Source organism: Colossoma macropomum, unplaced genomic scaffold (assembly GCF_904425465.1).
Source record: "Colossoma macropomum unplaced genomic scaffold, Colossoma_macropomum, whole genome shotgun sequence".
Classification (NCBI taxonomy): domain Eukaryota; kingdom Metazoa; phylum Chordata; class Actinopteri; order Characiformes; family Serrasalmidae; genus Colossoma; species Colossoma macropomum.
This window is the reverse complement of record NW_023494801.1, coordinates 33,420,266-33,443,738: the sequence shown is the minus strand read 5'-3', so window position 1 is coordinate 33,443,738 and position 23,473 is coordinate 33,420,266. Positions and strand designations below refer to the sequence as shown.

The following is a 23,473-nucleotide window of genomic DNA, read 5'->3' as shown; positions in this document are numbered from 1 at the left end:
TCTCTTCAGGTAGAACTAATCCAGCTCCACAAGAGCCAAATGCAAAAACACAAGATATACATTATAAATCAGAGAAGAAGTCATCATAACAGCTGACATTCGCCAGAATGCCTGAATGTCCAGATCCTCTCACCGCAGCTCAAACCATCCTCAAACATGGCAATAAGAATTATGTTTTTGGTGTTTTTCTGCCAAATTCTATTTTTATTACAAGGCTCTATTTTGTGCAAACGCCTTATGTTTTCTTTTTTTGGATCCCAGTTTCATAGACGTCCACATAGCATAGCATTATTTATTTTAATAAGCAGCCACTGCAGGCTCGTATTTAAATCTCAGCGATGGCGTGTAGATATTCAGTGAGTGTACAGAAGCATACAGTGATAGATTAAACCCATTCACATCGTGTCTTGTGTTCAGAATGAAATCACTGAGCTTGCATCACATTAACCTGAATGTACGCTAAACTCGAGCCAGTGTTTAACGTCTGTTATATTACACTGATCATGAACGGACTTAGTAATAGAGACGAGAACAATGTTAAGCATGGCACTAGAGATGTTTCTATTGAGATCTGTTGAGATGCTGTTTGTGAAGTATTTGCTCACTGCATGTATCTTTGTGGAGTTAAATCGTCCATTTCTCTGCTTAGGAACATCGTCATGTATCTGAGACTCATTGCTATGTGCTTGATCTGATGTTAGACATGATGATTCATCAATATATAAGATAGGGCTGTCACTATTGCCTGTGTATTGATTATTTTTACAGTTAGCAAAGCTTGAACAATAAAAAATTGACCTAACTGACCAATAACAAACCTTTTAAATATTAAAAATAAGCTCCCAGGACAAAAATTAGTCACCTTGCCTGTTTAATGTGGTAGTAACTTCAGGCTCCAGCAGATGGCGTTGCATGAGGATGATTGGGCTATAAATACCTGTGGAGTGTGCGACGGGATTCATAGATTGAGAAAAGGTGGTACAGTGCAGTGAATGTCTAGTTCTATGTGTGGAAAACGAGTCGCAAAGCAGATTTAATGATTGGCCAAAAGGAGTGATAGTATTTGGGCGCCAAAGGCCACAACATGAAGGAAGTAGATGAATTTGCAGGTGTATCGAAGCGTACGGTCATACGGGTCGACCAGCAGCGGCAGAAATCCCAATCTACAGGGAATTCTCCTCAGAGCTGTGGCCGAAAGACAAAAATGGCTTGTGGATAAAAATCACTTCACTTCCAGAGAAGAATTGGTTCTAGAGGTCGACGCAGGTTCTTCACAACCAGTTTCTGAAAGAACACTCCGCACACCATGAACATCTGGAGCAGAGCGGCACGCGAGAGGGCTTCGCTCGCTTCTGCTCACAGAGTTGCCCGGTTGCAGTGGACGAAGAGACACAAATACTGGACTGTTCTTGACTGGAAACGTGTTGTCTGGTCAGATGACTCTCTGTTTCTGCCTGTATGTGAGTGATGCTCAGCATCGTGTTCATCGTGGGCCTCAGGAAGCCTTCAATGAGGACTGTGTGCAGGTGTGGTTCAAGCTGGAGGAGCTCTGTGATGATCTGGGGGTGCTTTAATTACGCAGAAATGGGTCCTTTGGTTGAGGTTACAGGAGATTTGAACTACAGTGATTACATTGAGCTGCTGGACAACCAGGTTGTGCATTTTTATCTTACGGAGGAACATAACATTCCCTTCCCTGTATTCCAGTGCTCACATTCACAGTGCTGCAAATGTGACTGATTGGCATGATGAACGTTCAGGAGGGTACACACATCTGGACCGGCCCACAAAATCCCCAGATTTGAATCCTCCTGGAAATGTGTGAGACCACCTGGAACAGCGAGTAAGACGCCAGTAAAGGCATCCACGAATCTGGCCGAACTGCGAAATTCTTTGATGCAAGAGTGGCTGAACATTGATGTTGCCTACATCCAGAAACTCGTCCAGTCCAGGCCAAATCGAATCACAGCTGTTATTGGTGCTCGTGGGGGTATTACACACTATTAGGTACATTTCAGTCACAGGTAACTAACTTTTTGTCCGGTGATCTTATAAACTTAAAGAATTAAAGGGTCCATACTGCGAAATTTTCCTCACCTTTTGGAAATAAGTGTTTGATAAAGTATGCTAAATTTTAAGTACAATCCATACATGGAAACGAAGCTGCAAAAACAGCCTGTTTTGAATTCGTTGTTTTTGTGATGTCACAAAAACCAGCGCATTTACATATATCTGCTTACGGCCTACAGCAGTTTAGCTCCACCCATTCACACTGAAGCTATAAAGAGTGTTTCAGTGCGAGCTGCATTTTCAACACTGGGGGCAGCCAATCAGACCAGAGCTCATTTACATAGATCATCCTTAAAAGCACAGCCTGTTTAAATCTAAGGGAGAGGATGAAAATTGGGCATGTAAAGGTGAACTATGTCTGAATAAAGTTCGGGTTATGGGCTCTTTAAACAGCTTCATTAAACATACATGTGTAGCAAAAACATATCGCCGCTGTCGGAACAAAACCTTGTATCTCCATTTTTGATGTTTTTCAGTTTTTGACATAATTTGAAAATACCTGTTGTTGTTCTTTATGTTGTGCGTAAATTTAATGATGAATGGACCAAAAGAAACGACCCAAAATGACTTGGAAAAACATCTGGTTCCATTGACTTACATTAAAAGTAATATATATATATATATATATATATATATATATATATATATATCTATATATATCAGTATATGAGGCTCTGCTTAGTGTAAAAAGGAGCACTAGAATTTACATAATATGCAAACTTTCAACGAATCTCTAAAAAGTTCATTTTAAATCAATTTTAATCGATTAATTCAGCGGTAATCGAGTAATCGTGACAGCCCTACCTGCAGCAAAGTTGATCTCCTTTCTTTAAATTTAACTCAATCATTCATGCAACAGTTTTAAGCATGAATACTGGCAGCTATTATTGTAATAAGGGCATATATATTGTTGAGGTATTTGACTAAAGCACATTGAATTTTTTTTTTTTTAAATATTTATCTGAATTTTTCTACGATGTACAATAAATGTATGGACTAGAATCGGTCCTGTTCTGCTTGCAGTGTCAAAAATGGAACATTTTCTGTACATTTTCTGAAATAAAAGTCTGGACCGAAGTGTCTGTGATTAGGCTGTGCAGTGTTGTGCTCATTCTGTTCTGGTCATATGAGTGAAATTAGAAGGGGGAGATTGGAACAGGCTTAATTAATGACATGCTTGGCAAATTGGTTATTTACAGCCTCTGGCTTCATACAGGCTAAGACAGAGGAGTACATTAAGTGCTGTGTAATCGTGTGTGAATAATTCAGCGTCTCATTCAGGGTTTATATAGACGCAGCTCTGCTTCATACTGATTTTGTGAAGCAAGACTAAGAATGGTGCCTTTCACTGTATCCTCATTAGTATTATACACTAGATAAAATGTTACTAGTTTTGTTTTCTCCTCTGTAAATCATATTTTAATATTTTATAAGGTAAATTCTTATCATTAGAAGACACTTAAAGAGCTGTAAACCTCCACCCTGAGTAATCTGCAGGCCTGTGGAAGATGTGGCTGTTGTTTTTGTGTGCGTTATGCTTTGTGCTGGTTGTGGGAGCAGCTCTCTTTGTCCGGAAGACACTGTGGAAGGCCAGTATTTTCTCAGAGGATAGTTTGAGGCCTCCGGCTCCTCTGGTGACTGATGAAAAGCAGAGAGATGCGGTCCTGAAGAAAGGTAAGAAATGACAGACTGTTGTATTCAGTTTCAGTGAGAGGCATCTTGAATGTTCTAGAGGTTCTAGAGGGGCGAGTGGCTCAACCTGCCCACCCACAAGCACTATTAACGATTAATCTTTTACTGAATTGCAGCTTGTTTTTTATACAGTTAACCATTTAAAGGGGAATTCCACCAAATTTTCTACATAATTCAGTGGTTTAGATGTAAACAGAGAGATTCAGAGTGGTTTGGTGTGAAATGGTTCAGATGTCTTTACAGTGGTGGTGATGGGAATCAGGGGTCGCCATGACTACAACACAAATATAGACATTTTATTTACTATCCAGAACCACCAGTGAACCTACACGAGTCTTCTGAGTTTGTACGGAATGTTGATGATGGAAAATAGTGGAAAATCTGAAATAATAAGTTTTCTTTAGGAACTATTTTGCCTCACAGTGCCCTGCATGTATCCCTCCACCATGAATGGGTTTTTAACAATACACTTTAGGCCAAAATCTTCTCAAAACTTTTGTGATACAGTGTCTTAGATATCAGGCAGTGTATTCATGACCATTTCATATACAAACCCTGTTCCAAAAAAGATGGGACAGGAGACATTTAAGACTAGAAACTTTTTAAATGTTCAGAAAACATTTTAAAAGAGGTGAAACATTCGTGCTTGGACGCAATGATGCACCTTCAACCCCTCAAGCACTGCTTTAAAACCGGTACACTTCCGTGTTGCATATCACCACATGAGCTCAGGAATACCTTGGCAAACTGTTGTCAGTAAACACTTGCATCAACAAATGTGGGTTACTACTGTACTATGCACAGTGGAAGTCATATCAACAACATCCAGAAACACTGCCAACTTCTCTGGGCTCAAACTCATCTGAAATGGACTGATACACAGGGGAAACATGCATTGTTGTCTGATGCGTCCACCTTTCAGATTCTCAAGGCCAAAGAAGAAAAGGAGCATCCAGTTTGTTACCATTGTAAAGTTCCAAATCCATGGTCTGTCATGATAGAGGGGGTATTAGTAGATGCCTACCTGTGAAAGCACCATTAATGCTTTAAGGTATATACACACTTTGGAGCAATATGTCGCTGTTGTCGGAAGAAAACCTTTCCAAAATGGTAACTTTACAGGAGAAGGAAAAAACCTGCTTTACTTTTAATGTAAGTCAATGGAACCAGAATTTTTTCCTTGTAGTTTTGGGTCGTTTCTTTTGGTCCATTCATCATGACATTTACCCATAACATAAAGAACAACAGGCATTTTCAAATTATGTCAAAAACTGAAAAACATCAAAAATGGAGATACAAGTTTGTCTTCCAACAGCAGCGATACAAACAAACAACAGAACAGAAACAAACAAAGAAGCATCAGGGAACAGACTGACTGACTCAATGAAGCAAAGAGAACCCAAGACTGAGCACTGAGAAGTGAGAGAGCTCACCTTAAATAGGAGGGGCACAGGTGTTGCCAGTTGCCCTTGATTACTGGTGGTCGAGGGTGGCCTTGCAAGGGTCCCTGCCACAAGCTGGGCTGTTACAGTTCTTAAGATACAACATCAAATATTGTGTTTTTGTGCTGTTTTAAATGTAAGGTAATGCAGGTGGGACATAATTTAGTACTTGCTTTGTTTTTATTGGCGTTTCGCATACTGCCCCCTTTCTGTGAGGGAGCTTTTAGGGGTGGACATCTGGTTCCCATCACCACCACTGTGAACAATTCTTCGGTAAGTTTCTTTAGGAAGGAGTGTTTCACACCAAACCACTCTGAACGACTCTGTTGGTTTTGTTGTATGTACTCGTCTCCATTCATATTGTGATTTCTTTATGATGTTGCATTTATTTCATAAGTACATAATCTAACAACGCTAAAAATTAATAGACTTTTATGTTTTGTGAAGAAAAGACAACACACTTCAGTTGCTGTTGAAACAAATCAATAATAAGTGTTTCCATAGTGATGTGAGTTGTGTTTGAAATGAGTGGCACACTTGCTCATTAGCAATCATGGTGCATCCAACGATAGAGGCAGCATGGAGCTGCTTTTCTACAGTGATAAACACAGTAGCTCACAGAAAGCTCCAGTTCCACATGCTGATCCATTTTACTGACCAGCTCAGACAAGCACACTCACCAGAGACGCTGTTGTAGTCTCTGAATGAATCACCCGCGAGACGTTAGGTTAGGTCTGATAGGGTTAAACGGCACTGCTGCTGTTCCTGCTAAAAACAGCCCAGATCAGCACACATTCCATGCTGGTTCAACTGGTTTATGCTGGTATGGTGCTGGTTTAGCTGGCCACCCGGGATGGTCATGCTGGTTGACCAGCATACCAGCATCCAAAACACAACATATCGCTGTTTGTCGGAACAAAACCTCATATCTCCAAAACGATAACTTTACAGGAGAAGGAAAAAACATACTCTACTTTTAATGTGAGTCAATGGAACCAGACTTTTTTCCAGGTCATTTTGGGTCTTTTTTTTCTGGTCCATTCTTCATGAAATTTACACACAATCTAAAGAGCAACAGAGATTTGGAAGAAAGAATCCATTTGCAGGTTTAATACCAAGTTCAATGATCCAAAAAAAAAACAAAGTCCAAGAACAGGCAGAGGTCAGACACCACATAATCCAAAACATTACAATAAACAGAGTCTAAAAAGCACAGTCCAAAGAGACAAAAGGTCAAAGAGCCAGCATAAAAGTTCAAGACACAGGGTGGAAGGCTCAGAATTGCTAGGAGAAAACAAAGGAGGCAGATTTGGAGAGAGGGATTTGTAGTAGAGGTCATCAGTGAAAAGGGGAACAGGTGTGAGGAATAAGTGACAGCCTCAGAATTCAGTGGATGATGACCTCTGGTGTTCAAAGTTGGTAGTGCTCCTGACAAGATTCCATTAAGACACCATCAGATGCATCTGGAATCAGTCCTAGAACACCTGTTAACTCATTAGAACCCTTTACAGTGTGATATTAACCCATCAGCGTAAACACAAAATAGCATTAGTGACTACTGGACATCACCAGGAACAAACAGAGACGTTTAATGGTTTCTATGATTTTTCTCAGCAGGGTTGGTTTTTTCTTGCAGAGGTGATCTGGAAGCACAGCTACACTTCTAGCAGAGGTTTAAAACAGAGCTGCTGGACCACCTTTAAGATCGAACTCCCACTCAGGGTTTTTTCCTTCAACATCATTTTTTTCTCCGATTTTTTTTCTCACAAACACTTCTAAAATACTCTCACCGGCCACTTTATCAGAAACCCTTGTAGCTCCACCTTGCTGTACAGTTAGAGACTGTACTTCATCTGTTGATGCACAGTTTGTGTTAGCCATCCTCTAGTCCTTCATCAGTGGTCAGACATGGTGGCTCTATATGCAGCAGGGGGTGAGGAGTTCTGTAGGGAGAGCTGAGCATCTGTTTCAATACATCTTTTAACATGTTCTCACCCACTTGGGCCACTCTCAGCAGAACGGGAGGAGAGAGGTTGGTGAGGAGCGGCTTATTCAAAGGGAACTCACTCGCCCTCAGCTAGGTTAGTGAGCTAGTGAGCCCTCAGTGAGCTAATCAGCTAGCCATGCAAACTTTGCAATGCCCAAGGGCTTTTTTCATAAGTTTTAATATAACGTACAAAAAAATTGTGAACATTTGTCCACTCTGCCTATAAACTTCAGTGTAGTGCCTTTATTTTTGTTGTTGTTAGCCATGTACCCTTTAGCTTAACTAGCATGCTAGCAGAGTAATTAGGAGAACCAGAAGCCATGAATCTCCTAACTAAGCCAGTAAATCTAATATTATAGTTGTGAAATGTCCAGCATTTTAACTTTCTGCTATGGTTTACAAACTTCTGTGCCATTATGTTCGGGTTTGAAAAGTGAAATGGGTCAGATCGCAATGATTTCTGAGCCCCATGAACTCACTTGTGCTAATAAACTCATGAAACGATGGAGTCAGGATTCCCCCGAGGGGAGATAATGAGGCCAAGTGAACGAGGAAGGTTAAGACCAGTGTTTGAAACGGGCAGCCAGTTTGACGCTGCTATGTGAATAGAACTGGTTTGTTGAACCAGCATAGACCAGCATGCCTGGTCACCAGCAAAACCAGCATATGTTGTGTTTGGATACTGGTATGCTGGTCAACCAGCATGACCATGCTGGGTGAGCAGCCAGACCAGCACTAGACCAGCATAGACCACCATACACCAGCTTAGACCAGCCTAGAATGCATGCTGGTCTGAGCGGCGCTGTTCAGCATGGCAGTCACTCACTACGATCTCCTGACTCTCTCACTAACCCACTCAGCACGGTCAGAACGCTCTGGACTCACTCGTTCAGTTTGCTCCATCTGAGTTCATGTGTTGCAGGTTTCCGTAGAGACCGTATCCCTGCAGATCTGGACGCTGTGGTCATCGGCAGCGGACTCGGAGGCCTGTCGGCGGCCGCAGTGTTGGCTAAAGCAGGGAAAAGAGTGCTGGTGCTGGAGCAGCATGACCAGGCCGGAGGATGCTGCCACACCTTCCAAAACCAAGGCTTCGAGTTTGACGTGGGTGAGTTCTCTGACCAACAGCTCGACACAGATCAGATCCAGGGTCATTCTGCTCTGGTTATGGAGTTTACTAAAATACAACGGGCAGTTGCTGAACATTTGTGGACTCTAAACAACATACATATTTTGTCTCATTGTCCATTTTATCAGCTCCACTTACTATATAGGTGCACTTTGTAGTTCTACAGTTACAGACTGTAGTCCATCTGTTTCTCTGCATACTTTGTTAGCCCCCTTTTACCCTGTTCTTCAGTGGTCAGGACCCCCATGGACCCTCACAGAGCAGGTACTATTTGGGTGGTGGATCATTCTCAGCACTGCAGTAACACTGACGTGGTGGTGGTGTGTTAGTGTGTGTTGTGCTGGTACGAGTGGATCAGACACAGCAGTGCTGCTGGAGTTTTTAAACACTGTGTCCACTCACTGTCCACTCTATAAGACACTCCTACCTTGTCAGTCCACCTTGTAGATGTAAAGTCAGAGACGATAGCTCATCTGCCGCTGCACAGTTTGTGTTGGTCATCCTCTAGTCCTTCATCAGTGGTCACAGGACGCTGCCCACAGGACGCTGTTGGCTGGATATTTTTGGTTGGTGGACTATTCTCAGTCCAGCGGTGACACTGAGGTGTTTAAAAACTCCAGCAGCACTGCTGTGTCTGATCCACTCAGACCAGCCCAACACACACTAACACACCACCACCAAGTCAGCAGCAGCTATTAACACAGAGAAAATAAATGCTGTTAGGAGCCATGACATAAGCACAAATGATGTTGTAGGATATGGGCCCTTTAATAACAGTTCAATTAAAAAATGACGTGTGGCAAATCTATTGTGGAATAATGAGAGTTTGAAGAAGTTGGAAAATGAAAATTATGAATTACAACCACTTTTGGTGCATAAAATCACACAACTATGATACGTAAACATCTGGGGAAGTATAAAACACATGACTGTAGTGTTTAGCAGTTTAGCAGACGAAGTGCACAAACCATGTACTTGAGTTAAAGTAGAGAGACCCAGGGTAAAATATTACTGCAGTAAAAGTAGAAGTTCCTCCCTTTAGACCTCCACTTGAGTAGAAGTACAAAAGGATTTGCCTTCAAATGTACTTAAGTATCAAAAGTAAAAGTACTAAAAGATTAATTATGACTTTAATGTCCTGTTATCATTTTTATAACAAGACTGTTGCTTTATCAACTCATTTTAGGTGAAAATACTCCAGTGTCTCTCTTGGTAAACCAGTCTTTTAATAGAGTCATTAATTAGTGACGCTGATGTCTATTAAAATTATCATAAACGCAAAACACTGAAGGCAAACAGTTTCCATCAGGTAGAACTGAGTGGCTCTGAAATCACTTTTTACAAACAAGCAAAGTTTCAGTTTAAGATTTATTTTCAACTTAGTTCAATAAAAAATTGTTTAAATGAAAACAAGTTAAAGCATAATAAAATCTTTAAACTCAGATTCACAAATGAGTTTCCTTTACTAAACTGCATCTGTAGGTCTCTGTTCATAAACATAAACTAGCCAAAACTAATTTACTATAAAATGAAAGTGTTTGTATAAATTCAGAATAAAGACGCGTCAGTCACAACTGCATACGAGTACATATTTCTATATTGTGGTCTGTTTACACAAAGTTAGGTTAGTTCATCATTTATGTTGAATAGACTCTCCCAAAATTTTACTCTGCTGCACTGATGTTGAACCGTGTGCTGCACTGGGTTAGTATGACCAACAGATCAAAACAAGCTCAAAACAAAGTGACCGCTGTGCCCTGATTGGTGTTCTTGCTTTGCGCTTCTTTCATTTTGACATGTTACGTTTTTATTCACACAGAAACCAAAAGGAGCGACAGATTTCTCAGAATGTCGTGGAGTAAAAAGTGAGATATTTGACTTTGAAATGTAGAGGAGTGAAAGTAAAAAGTCACCAAAATGGAAAAACCTCAGTACAGATACAGGAAAAAACTACTTAAGTACAGCAATGGATTACATTTACTTCGTTACTGTCCACCACTGGTGTTTAGAGAGCTACTGAACAGCAAAATAAATAAATACCCATTGTTAGATTTTAACGCCTGCCCATTGGATCCCAGGGATCCACTATGTGGGTCAGCTGCATGAGAACAGCCTGCTGCGAGTGGCCCTGGAGCAGATCACTGAGGGTCAGCTGCAGTTTGTCCGGCTGGAGGAGCACTTTGACACGGTGCTGCTGGGTCGGGGGTCAGAGCGCAGGGCCTTCCACATCCACGCCGGCAAAGAGGAGATGAGAGAGAGTCTGAGGAGACAGTTCCCCAACGACACGCTCGCTGTGGATCAGCTGATGAGCCTGATGAAGGTACCGAAGCGTAGTGGTCAGTGTGTGTGCTGAGTTCTGGATATAGGTGTATTAGTCTAGTTATGTATCTTAAGGCTGGGTTTAGGATTAGGTTTAAGTGAGGGTTCAGGCTAAGATTGAGTTTAGGTTTAAGATTAAATTGGTAACTCCAGTATATCGTATGTGCATAAGATAAAACTGTAGATCTTCTATATATCACTGTTGTCAGAAGAAATCCTCGTATCTTCATTTTTGTCAATTTTTAGTTTTTGACATAATTTGAAAATGCCTGTTGTTCTTTACATTGTGTGTAAATTTCATGATGAATGGACCAAAACAAACGGCCCAAAATGACTTGGAAAAAAGTCTGGCTCCATTGACTTACATTAAAAGTAGAGTATGTTTTTTCCTTCTCCTGTAAAGTTACCACTTTAGAGATACAAGGTTTTGTTCTGACAACAGTGATATACAGTGCTGTGCAAAACCTAAGAAGAAAAAGCTGCTTATCTGGGCAGTAAACATGTATTTGTTCACCATTACAATAAAAACGAATAAACAATCCGTTGTGATTACGTTAGTTTAACCATTTCCCCTCCTGAAGGAAGTCCAGTATTTACAGTTACCATCCAATACCTGGTTTATCTAATCGATCCGTCATTAAATTAAATGAGGTGCTGCCATGAAATGGCTGGAGTCCAGCAAGAAGTCAGGAACCAAATCTGTGTTATAACTGTATTCATCTAACCTACATAATCATAACTGACTGAAAGCGGCACATTTTTTAATCCATTTTACTGTATTTATATCTATTTCTTATTTATTTCAATGTCATGTAGTGTTTTTACTGGCAAAACCACTTTACTGCCCACATAAATGGACAATACACAACACTACAGGCATCGTTTTTCAGATTTTAGGTTCAATCGTATCTGTAACATCTCTTAAACTGTAATCACAAGAAAACTCAACAGAAATATATTTCAGCAAGTTTATTCATTTAGTTTCGATTAGCGTATTTTAACCATATTTTCCAAAAGTTCGCATTAATAAAGCTTAGCTCCGCCCACACCTGGCACAACCACATCAATGTCATACATTGTTTCCTGTAGAATCACATAACGTGGTGGTGGTGTGTTAGTGTGTGTTGCGCTGGTGCGAGTGGATCAGACACAGCAGTGCTGCTGGAGTTTTTAAACACTGTGTCCACTCACTGTCCACTCTATTAGACCTACCTTGTTGCATGATTGAAGGGTTCTTTGCATCATGAAAGCGTTCTTCAGATTGATGTAGAATGTGCTATAGATGGTTCTATATAGAACCTTTTTGAAAAGGGCTCTATATACCACCAAAAAGGGTTCTTCTATGGTATCAAGCTTGACATCGTAACAATAGCAGAACCTTTTTTGTTGTTATATAGAACCCTTTTCAAAGAGGTTCTGTATAGAACCATCTATAGCACATTCTACATCAATCTGAAGAACCTTTTCACAATGCAAAGAACCCTTCAATCATGCCATAAGTTCTTTAAGTGTTTATGGTTCTGTATAGAACCATTTTCATATCAAATAACCCTTGCAGAACCATCTTTTTGAGTGTGTTTAGGATCACTTTGTGGTTCTACAATTACATTCTGTTTCTCTGCTCTGCCCCAAGAGAGCAGGTACTATTTGGGTGGTGGATCATTCTCAGCACTGCAGTAACACTGACGTGGTGGTGGTGTGTTAGTGTGTGTTGCGCTGGTACGAGTGGATCAGACACAGCAGTGCTGCTGGAGTTTTTAAACACTGTGTCCACTCACTGTCCACTCTATTAGACACTCCTACCTTGTTGGTCCACCTTGTAGATGTTTAGTCAGAGATGATAGCTCATCTGCTGCTGCACAGTTTGTGTTGGTCATCCTCTAGTCCTTTATCAGTGGTCAGTGGACCCCCACAGGACCACCACAGAGCAGGTATTATTTGATTGTTAATGTTTTGACCAGAGATTAAATAAATGGTGTACTATAAAAGAGTGTATTCAGCTCTTTGTGGGGAGCAAATCCCTTCAAAATGAACCTTTTGTGGCTGTTTTCAGGAAGCAGCTCGACACACTCCCCTGCTGGCCTGTCTGAAGATGGTGCCGCTGTGGCTGGTGAGGTTCCTGATGAGGATGAAGCTGCTGGGTCGGATCTCCTGCGTGTTCGGCCTTGCCTCCTCCAGCCACTCTCACCTGATGGCCAAACTGACGCAGAACAAAGACCTGACCGCCCTCTCCTCATACTTCTTCTATGGTAAAAGCCTCCTTTCCAACAGCTTCATCAGCACTGCTTCAGCAGTTATGAGCTGCAAGTAATGTGTGTCTGTGTCCTGCTCAGGTGCGCCCCCTAGAGACTCCAGTTTCCTCATTAACGCTCTGTTCCTGCACCACTATAAGCGGGGGGCGTATTACCCCCGTGGTGGGGCGAGCGAGTTCGCCTTCCACATCATCCCGGTTATCCGGAAGGCAGGGGGCGCTGTTCTGGTTCGAGCGCCGGTTCAGCGAGTCCTGGTCAATAAAGAGGGCACCGCATATGGTGAGTAAACTCTTTTGTAGAGGAGCACAAAACCACAGAATGTATTTCCTGATACTGAATAAAACCAAGGCTAATATCTAATTATCAGTACTGATTTCATGCACACATAAAAAGGGGAAGTCTTTGTGATTTGTGCAAAACCTTTTTCGATGAAATGACATACGTGAGAGGAGGACCACGTCTGAAGCTTCTCCTCCTTTGTAATCTGACTTCATATGAGTTTTTCACATCCCACCACCTCCTCATCTCCTCCCTGTTCCTCAGTTCTATCTCTCAGTCATTCATTTATCATCTTAATCCGCTTGATCCAGCTAGGGTCGCGGAAGCAGTAGGGAAAACAGAGAAGCCTAGACGACCCTGTCCCCCACAACTTCCTCCAGTTTATTCCGGAGGATCCTGAGCCGCTTCCAGGCCAACTTGGAGATATAATCCCTCCAGAAGGTCGTAGGACGAACTTGGGTCTTGTCCCAGCCAGTCGTGCCTGGTAAACCCTCACCAGGAGGCAGCCAGGGGTCCACTTCAACTGGCTCCTCTCAATGTGGAGGAGTAGGGGCTCTACTTTCAGCTCCTCCCCCTAACAAGTAGAGCACGTGTGTCAGGTTCCAGTCCTCGTTGGCCAAAACACTGCAGACTTCAGCACACACACCTGATTCAGCTCATCAGCTAATTAGCAGTAGGGAGAGCAGGGAATCCCAGTTGACCCTGTCCCCTGCAACTTCCTCCAGCTCATTCCGGAGGATCTCGAGCCGCTTCCAGGCCAACTTGGAGATATAATCCCTCCAGAGGGTCATAGGATGACCTCGGGGTCTCGTCCCAGCCCGGTTGTGCCTGGTAAACCCTCACCAGAAGGCAGCCAGGGGGACACCTCAACTGGCTCCTCTCAATACGGAGGAGTAGGGGCTCTACTTTCAGCTCCTCCCCCTAACAAGTAGAGCACGTGTGTCAGGCTCCAGTCCTTGTGGGCCAAAACACTGCAGACTTCAGCTCATCAGCTAATTAGCAAGGCCTTCATGAGCTGAATTCAGAGCGTTAGATGAGGGCAAACGCTAACTGGCACTTTGGTCCAGAAGGTCCCCAGGTTGGCATGCCTGAAGTAGAGTGTAGCCGCCTACCTGCAAAGAAAGCTCATTTCCGCTGCTTGTATCCACGAACTCATTCTTTCAGTCTTTACCCAAAGCTCATGAGGGTAAGATGTAGACCGACCGGTGAACAGAGAGCTTTGCCTTATGGCTCAGCTCCCTCTTCACCACTACAGTCCGGTACAGTGACCGCATTACTGCTGCCGCCTGTCCCAGCCTGTGGCCGATCCCACCATCCCTCTTCCTATCTCTCATTGACAAGACCCCAAGATACTTAAACTCCTCCACCAGGGTCAGGTCCTCTTCCCCTTACCCAGGTGGCATGCCGTCCTTTTACAGTCCTGCCTCTTAATCAAGGAGGAGCAGGGTGGGTGTCAGTCTACCAGTTTAACCCCTTAAATGGCAATGGTCCACCAGCGGGCCCAGAGTTTTATTGCATACTTCTCTAATCTAAGAATAGCTCAGCCAGTTTGCATTGAAGTCCCTGTAGTTACAGAATAATAATCCTTAGTGTGTAATAAACATGGGATTTTAAGGGGTCAAAGCAGAAGCCCCCCATAATTCCAGCTCAAAGAACTCTTTCACCTCCTTCACTCGTGAAGTCTCCTCTCATATTACAGCCACTTGTTGAAGGTGAGGTTTGGACAAATAAAGTGGTCCAGAATCACTTTAAAAAGGCTCTTTATTGCATTGACATACATTACAGGGCACCTACCAGAATACAGTTAGAAGAACACAGCTTGGGTTCCTGTCTTCTCGCTGCTCTCCAGCCATCAGCAGCACCTGATTTAATTTAATGAAGGACTGATTAGATAATCTTGGTACTGGACAATATCTGTAAGTACTGGACTTCCTCCAGGAGAGGGCAGGAAATGGTCACTCAGACACAGAAAACAATCACAATGGATGCTTATGTGTTTTCTATTTTTATTCTCGAATGTCAGTTTTGTTAAGAAATAATTCCATTGTATAAAGTTGTATCCAAACGTTTGAGGACCCCTGGTTAAATGGCATGTTTTGTTGATTTTCTAATTGAAAATGAGTGAACACGTCCTCCACAGGGAACACAGTTAAATAGGGCAAATTTTAGCGCTCAATTTCTGTTTATTCCAATGTGTCATTCGACCAGGGGTGCCCAAACTTTAAACGATGACTATAAATGATGAAAACCAATGAAAACTTATTGCGGCAGTCGTGGGCTGGAGGTGAGGGAACCAGCTCTGTGACCGGAAGGTCGCCGGCTCAATCCCCTGATCCGACAGTACGTGACTGAGGTGCCCTTGAGCAAGACACCTAACCCCCAACTGCTCCCCGGGCGCTGGGGATAGGGCTGCCTACCACTCCGGGCAAGTGTGCTCACTGCCCCCTAGTGTGTGTGTTCACTAGTGTGTATGTGGTGTTTCACTGCACGGATGGGTCAGATTGTGGAGGTGAAATTTCCCCGTTGTGGGACTAATAAGGGTCACTTAATCTTGAGTAATAAATGTCTGTGGCCTTTACTGTCCTCTCATTCAAATACAGCTTTTACTTGATGCATCCATTGATGGGCTCTCTTTAAACCAGGGCTATTTCTTGCTACTGCCATGAATTTGTTTGTCACTGAAGTACGTTGAGTCTGGTATGATTTGTTTATGTTTAGCACTAAAACGAATTCCCGTAGATGAATCTACTGACTTCCAAAGTTAGCACTCTTTTTAGTTCATCATGTTGTACCTCAGAACATGAAGAACCTTCATTATTTGCACAAAAATATGAGACAAAACGTTCAAGAGGTATCAGGAGGGCTTGATCTCAACACTGCGCCCTTTCAACCCTGGCAGGTGTGACTGTGAGGAAGGGTCAGGAGGAAGTGGAGGTGATGGCTCCGGTGGTCATCTCCGATGGCGGCATCTTCAACACCTTCCAAAAGTTTTTGCCTGAAGAGATTCAAACCAGACCAGGTGAGACTTCAGACAGTGAAGACGTGAACTCGTACATGAATAAACAGTCAATGTTCTTTATGGGTTTTCGGTTTTGCTGAATGTCACGCTGGGTGAAATGTTCCTCCACAGAGATTCAGTCTTTGCTGGGTTTGGTTCGGCACGGTATGGGCTCCTTCCTGGTCTTCGTGGGTCTGGATGGAAGTAAAGAAGAACTTGGCATCGTTTCCACCAACTTCTGGATGTACAAGCACAACGACTTAGACCAGCTGTGAGAAGATGCTCCGAAACACCTTTCATCTGTACAAAACTAGACAGCTAGAATAGCTAAATATGCAAATTAGAGCTTTCCTTAAAATTTAAATCTGTGTAATTTGACACACTGCAGACTTTTAGACAAATACAATTAAATGAATACTATTAAATAATAATATTAAATCAATGGTAAATATTCATACTGTCTCTTTAAGCCTGTCACCCTTAAAAATGGTTCTACCAGGGTTCTTTTGTAAAGGCAGTGGTTATATAAAGAACCATGAACACACAAAGAATGATTTGAATGCTTCTTTCTATGATGGAATACCTGTTGTATATTATGATTCTTTCTATAGTTTTTAAGTATTTAAATTATGGGATTATACAAAATCAAAAAGGGTTCCACTTTTTAGAACCTTTAAAGAACGCTTTTTGCTAAGAGTGTACATGTGAGGCGAAATACAATAAAATGCTATTCATTATTTATAACATTATATTTAGCATGTGTGTTCTATTAAATATAGCTTTATATAATATACTGTATAAAAATTATATATTGCATTTTATAATACATTTTATGATTGTTTCATTTTAATTCAAATAACTATGTTTTAGATTAAATACACTCTTAAAAATGATGGTCCTTCAAGGGTTCTATAGTAAAGAAAATGGTTCATCATTAAATGGTTCTTCAGATTGGTGGAGAATGTGTGTTAAATGGTTCTATATAAAACATATATATATATATATATATATATATATATATACTTCTACACACTTAAAATGATGATTCTTCAATTATTAAAGGGTTCTTCAGATGGAGAACGTGTTTATATGGTTCTGTATAGAACATTTTTGAGAAAGGTTCTATATAGCACCAAATATGGTTCTTCTTTTGTTAGAGGCCTGACATCTTTGTAATAGAAGAACCAGTTTTTAAAAATGTTCTATATAGAACCATATAAAACACGTTCTCCATCTGTAGAACCCTTTAACAATGTAAAGAACCCTTGAAGAATCATCATTTTAAATTTGATATATATATATATATATATATATATATATATATATATATATATACATATGTGTGTGTGTGTGTGTGTGTGTGTGTGTGTGTGTAATGAGCCACAAGGGGGCGGAGTTTCTAACTGAAGGTTTATGTGGGTTCTGGACTCTTCAGGATGGAGCAGTACAGCTCTCTGAGCCGTGAGGAGGTGGTTGGGAATATTCCCATGATGTTCCTCACGTTCCCCTCAGCTAAAGATCCAACATCCAGCATCCGTCAGCCAGGTAAACCCCACCCCCCACCTCCCCACAGTCAGCACCACATCTCTCAGGCTCTCTGGCTCAAGGCCTTGTAAATCTTTTTCCGGTGTTACAGCGCCCTCTACCTTTATACACACGCCATGATTTTCTGTTTTTTTTAATAATTCAGCCTAATATGACTTTCACAAGGGAAGTCCTGCATGACCCTGCTGACCATGGCCAAGTATGAGTGGTTTGAGGAGTGGAAGGACACGAAGCTGAATAAAAGAGGACCTGAGTATGAGGATCTGAAGATGAGCATGGCCAGAGAGCTGCTGGACTGGGCTTTAGAAATCTTCCCTCAGCTTCGTGACAAAGTAGGCAGGGCTCATAATAACACCTGTAATATCAAATACAATAATAATAATAATAATAATAATAATAATAAGAATGATAATAAAACCAGTGAGAATACCCATATGTTTGACTTTTTGTGTCAACAAACATCTAATATAGTTTGATTCCTTTAACAAACATCAAATGCTGTCTTAGAACTGTTAACAAACATCTAATACTGTCCTATAACTGTTAATAAACATCTAATACTGTCTTATAACTGTTAAAAAACATCTAATACTGTCTTATAACTGTTAATAAACATCTAATACTGTCTTATAACTGTTAAACATCTAATACTGTCTTATAACTGTTAACAAACATCTAATACTGTCCTATAACTGTTAATAAACATCTAATACTGTCTTATAACTGTTAAAAAACATCTAATACTGTCTTATAACTGTTAATAAACATCTAATACTGTCTTATAACTGTTAAACATCTAATACTGTCTTATAACTGTTAATAAACATCTAATATTGTCTTATAACTGTTAATAAACATCTAGTACTGTTTAATACTGTTAACAAACATCTAATACTGGCTTAAAACTGTTAATAAACATCTAATACTGGCTTAGAACTGTTAACAAACATCTAATAGTGTTTTAAAACTGTTAATTAACATCTAATACTGATTAATACTGTTAAAACAAAAAGACATTAAATACTTAAAACTGTTTAATACTCTTAAAATACACCAAATACTGTTGTAAAGCTGTTAACATCACTCAGTATTGTGTACAGTCTGTCTGTCTGTTGGACGGGCTTGACTTTAGGTCTAAGTTATCTGTCTAACTGAGAAATGTGGCTCTGTAAAATACCCCTGTTTAGACAGCTGCTTTGAGATCCTATTGACTAGTTTTGTTTATTTGTTTGTTTGTTTGTTTCCCTACCTGTGTTTGTGTTCAGATAGTGTTTATGGACGCTGCTACACCGCTCTCTAACATGCACTATCTCGGGGCCCCGTGTGGGGAGATGTACGGGGCGGAGCATAACGTGGCTCGCTTTAGTCCAGACGTAGTGGCCAAAATCCGGCCACAAACACCAGTGAAGGGACTTTATCTCACAGGTGAGGCTCACAGCTGTAGATCAGCGCATAATCTAATTGAAACATGCACATTTGCAAATATATGAGAATGACCAACACAAACTGTGCAGCAGCAGATGAGCTATCGTCTCTGACTTTACATCTACAAGGTGGACCGACAAGGTAGGAGTGTCTAATAGAGTGGACAGTGAGTGGACACAGTGTTTAAAAACTCCAGCAGCACTGCTGTGTCTGATCCACTCAGACCAGCACAACACACACCAACACACCACCACCACGTCAGTGTTACTGCAGTGCTGAGAATGATCCACCACCCAAATAGTACCTGCTCTGTGAGGGTCCATGGGGGTCCTGACCACTGAAGAAACAGGGTAAAAGGGGGCTAACAAAGTATGCAGAGAAGCAGATGGACTACAGTCTGTAACTGTAGAACTACAAAGTGCAAGTAAAGAAAATGGTTCTATATAGAAACCATGAATATTTAAAGAACCTGTTGCATGATTAAAGGGTTCTTCAGATTGATGTAGAATGTGTAAATAGAACCTTTTTGAAAAGGGTTCTATATTGCACCAAAACGGGTTCTGCTATTGTTACAATGTCAAGCTTGATAAAATGGAAGAACCCTTTTTGGTGCTGTATAGAACACTTTTCAAAGTACTATGTTCTATGTAGAACCATCTACCACACATTCTCCATCAATCTGAAGAACGCTTTATTGATGCAAAGCGTTCTCTGAGTGTTCGTGGTTCTACATAGAACCATTTTCTTTACTAAAGGACACTTGAAGAACCATCTTTTTAAGAGTGTATGGCAAGTGGAGCTGATAAAATGGGACAATGAGTGTAGATAGAAGGCAGCTGTTCCTAAAAAAGTGCTCAGTGAGTATCAGAATAACATTAAGGCTCAATCCCATTTCACCCCTCGCCCCTACCACTGAGCCCTTAGCCCTCTGTTTTGCATGTTCACATCTAGGGGTAGGGTGTCCCAGTTTTTGTTGAGATAGAGGGGGAGGGTGAAGTGTTAGAGCTACATCGCCCTCCAAACGGAGTGTTATGAGAAAAAATAGAAAAAACAAAGAAATGTGAGAATTTTCTCCATTAAAAATTACGATAATCACTGAATTATCTTAGTTTAATGTCGTTTCAGTGTATTATGGTCCTTTTCTTCATAACAAGCACAAAAAATCGCTAATAGCATGCTGATGTCTCGGTAGCTAACTAGCTAACTTCCCCGTTCCACCTTAAATAGTACAGCAGTTCTGATGCCTGAAGCGCCAGAATGTAACTGCTGCTCCATTTAAGGTGGAACAGGAAAATTCTAACAAGAATCTGGAGAATATCTGACTTCAGCTTCATATCACTGAAGAGTTGGGGTGGGTGATAATAAATAATTGCCCCCCTCTTTGAAGGCATATGATGCCCTAAATGTAACTAAAGCCCAGCAGTGAGGAGCTGAACTTTACCCTCCTCTGCTGTCACTGCAGACTGGCAGGGTCGCCTACAGAGCAGCTCTAGTAGCTGTTAATGAAGTGATGCTCTTTTTATCTGAGGGTCCCATTTCAGAGGGAAGATTTCAAACACTACCCCTTATAACTCAGTTCCAAAGGGTTAGGGTGACTCTTGAAAACAAGGGGTAGGGGTAAGAAGGAGATGTTAGTTGTGTCCAGAATGATGAACAGAGCTGTATATGATTCTAAAATGACCGTAGAACATCAAGAATCAGGTTCTGATAAAGTAAATATCCAGAACAGATCATATTTCAGAATTGCAGATCAAATCTTACGGCACTTTATAAAAAGAAAAAAAGGTTGTACGTACATATTTACAGTATATTATCTTTTATTCACTACATGTTCACAGAATTCTTGAAAAAGAGTTGAATTAAATATGTGTGAATACGTTTTGGTGGATAGTTTGTAATAATGTAAAAGTTATTATTGTGTATAAAGATCAAAACTGTAAATACGGCAAGGGAGTCTGAACTTGTGAACACCAGTGTATTTATTTTATTTAAGTATTTTGTTTGCACATGCTCTCGTATGTGAAGACGTGCTTTGCTAATAGAGGATTCTGTGCTGAAGGTCAGGACGTGTTCAGTAACGGAATGGCCGGAGCTCTGCACGGAGGCCTGCTCTGCGCCTCTGCCCTCCTCAGCCCTAAAATCTACATCGACCTGCTGCAGCTGAAGAAGAAGCTCAAGAGGAAGACGGCCAGGAAGAAGGCGTGACCTCTACGCTTACCTTGACCTGACTCCAGAGAGAGAACTCAACCCTCAGCCCTTCCTTCAGTTTTCTTCAGACGGTGTAGAAACTGATGAGTATGTAATGATGGCCCCATTAAAATCTAATATATTTGTCAATGCTGTCAGTAAACTCAAAAATATTAATAGAATATACTGTAATATATGTTTGAAATATTCTATTTGGGAGGAAACTTTGTGAGGGAGAAAATTTGGTCACAAAGCAACATACAGTCCTGTGCAAAAGTTTGTGCACCCCTAATTTAACTCCATGTTTTGTTGACTTTCTATGTGAAAATAAGTTTCCTCTACAGTGTGTGTCAGGCTCCAGTCCTCGTGGGCCCGAAACACTGCAGACTTCAGCTCACTGCCTTATTAAACACACCTGATTCAGCTCGTCAACTACTTAGCCAGACCTTCATGAGCTGAACTCAGGGGGTTAGATGAGGGTAAACGCTGATCTCCACAGCACTTTGGCCCAGGAAGCACCTGAAGCAAGTGGTTCATGGGAGGAAACCCACCAACATAAGAGCTGAAGCTGTTTTATACGGAGGGGCTAAAACTCCACCAAGCCGATGTGCAGGACTAATTAATAGTTACTGGAAACGTTTAGCTGCAGTTATTGCTGCACAAGGGGGTCACATGAGATACTGAAAGCAAAGGTTCACATACTTTAGCCACTCACAGATCTGTAATCATTTGGATAATTTTCCTCAATAAATAAATGACCAAGTCTAATATTTTTGTTTTATCTGTTCGATTTGATTCTCTTTATCTACTATTAGGACTTGTGTGGAAATCTGAAGAAGTTTTAGGTCAATATCAGAAATATCGAAAATCCTAAAGGGCTCACAAACTTTCAGGCACCACTAATTACACCACGGTTGTAAAAATATGGCGCTTTGAAATCGGATGAATCATTTTGAATAAGCCTAGTATAGTATTTTCAAATTATGTCTATATATAATGTGTATATATATGCAGGGTAATTAAAAAAGATTCTTCCGATTTCAAAGCGCCATATTTTTACAACCATGAGGAGCCTAGGAACCAATCACAATCCAATTGTAAGAAGGGGTCATAGAGTTTCTGACTGTCAGTGGAAGATGGCTCCCTTCAGTCTGAGAGGAGATGAGACCCCTGAGCAGAAAGCGTTCTGTGTTCTCCACTTCAATAAGAGTGAATCCGTCAAACTGTGTGTGTCAGTATGAACCTTAACAGCTCAGGCGTTCGACGTTGTTCCACACACGGATGATCCCGAAACGCATGAAAGAGCCGTGAGTGCAGCGACACCCGACACGCTCAATCCAGTATGGGATGAATCTGACTATGGTGTTGATGTTGTCTGTACAGCTGGAGGAGGTTCATACTGAGACCTTGTACAATTACATAATAAACTTTATGCTCATTTAAACCATTTACAGTTCACTGCATTGTTCTGTAAAGATTTACAAGGGAAATAAGTCATTTTGAAATTGGACGAATCTTTTTGAATCAATATATATATATGGTTCATATTCAGGTGAAAATTCTTTTAAAATGATACTTTTGAAATGATATCCAAACGTGTAGCTGTTTTCCCGCTCTACCAAGAAAAGAGTGTCAGTCACATGCTTTGATGTAGGAAGTGATGTCGCAGTGACGTTGCGTTTTACTGGTTACCGGAACAGTCACTGGGTGTGTTTTATGGCTGGGAGCTCTGGAAACGTCATGATGTTGAACTTTGTCCCTCCATCACATTCCACAGCAGAGCGTTTGAGGAAGTTATACACTCGAACCATTAAAGCGCTACTGATGTTTTGCCCTCTGAGCTTCTGCTCCTTGTTTGTATCTGGAAACAGATTCACGTTTCAGAAGTAAAGAATGATTCAGCAGCTCTGGAAGGAAAGCAGGTCACGTTTCCCTCACTGAGCTCTCCGATGGTGGCGGATATTAATAATGCGGAAATAAACAGCATCCGTCTGCTACAACACACAGCGCCTTGCCTTGACATTCAGACGTCTTATTTATTAATAAGCCTGTTTATTTTTGATAATGTCTCAGAATAACCTGCATTTCCTGACCCTGAGCCTTTTACGCCAGTCTGGGTTTCATATTCATTAAATACAGTAATTCAAAGTC

General features: G+C 41.2%; 1 protein-coding gene across 1 annotated transcript; it reads left to right on the top strand.

Annotated features, from left to right (window-relative positions):
• Nucleotides 1–3,414: 3,414 nt before the first annotated feature.
• Nucleotides 3,415–21,986, top strand: LOC118821820 (all-trans-retinol 13,14-reductase-like). The gene is made up of 11 exons (XM_036590553.1): nucleotides 3,415–3,744; nucleotides 8,114–8,296; nucleotides 10,396–10,637; nucleotides 12,690–12,885; nucleotides 12,970–13,167; nucleotides 16,067–16,186; nucleotides 16,298–16,436; nucleotides 17,601–17,710; nucleotides 17,876–18,042; nucleotides 18,976–19,135; nucleotides 21,195–21,986. The coding sequence occupies exons 1-11, from the start codon at nucleotides 3,579–3,581 to the stop codon at nucleotides 21,338–21,340; spliced, it is 1,827 nt and encodes a 608-aa protein (XP_036446446.1). The 5' UTR covers nucleotides 3,415–3,578; the 3' UTR covers nucleotides 21,341–21,986.
• The last annotated feature ends 1,487 nt before the right edge of the window (nucleotides 21,987–23,473 follow it).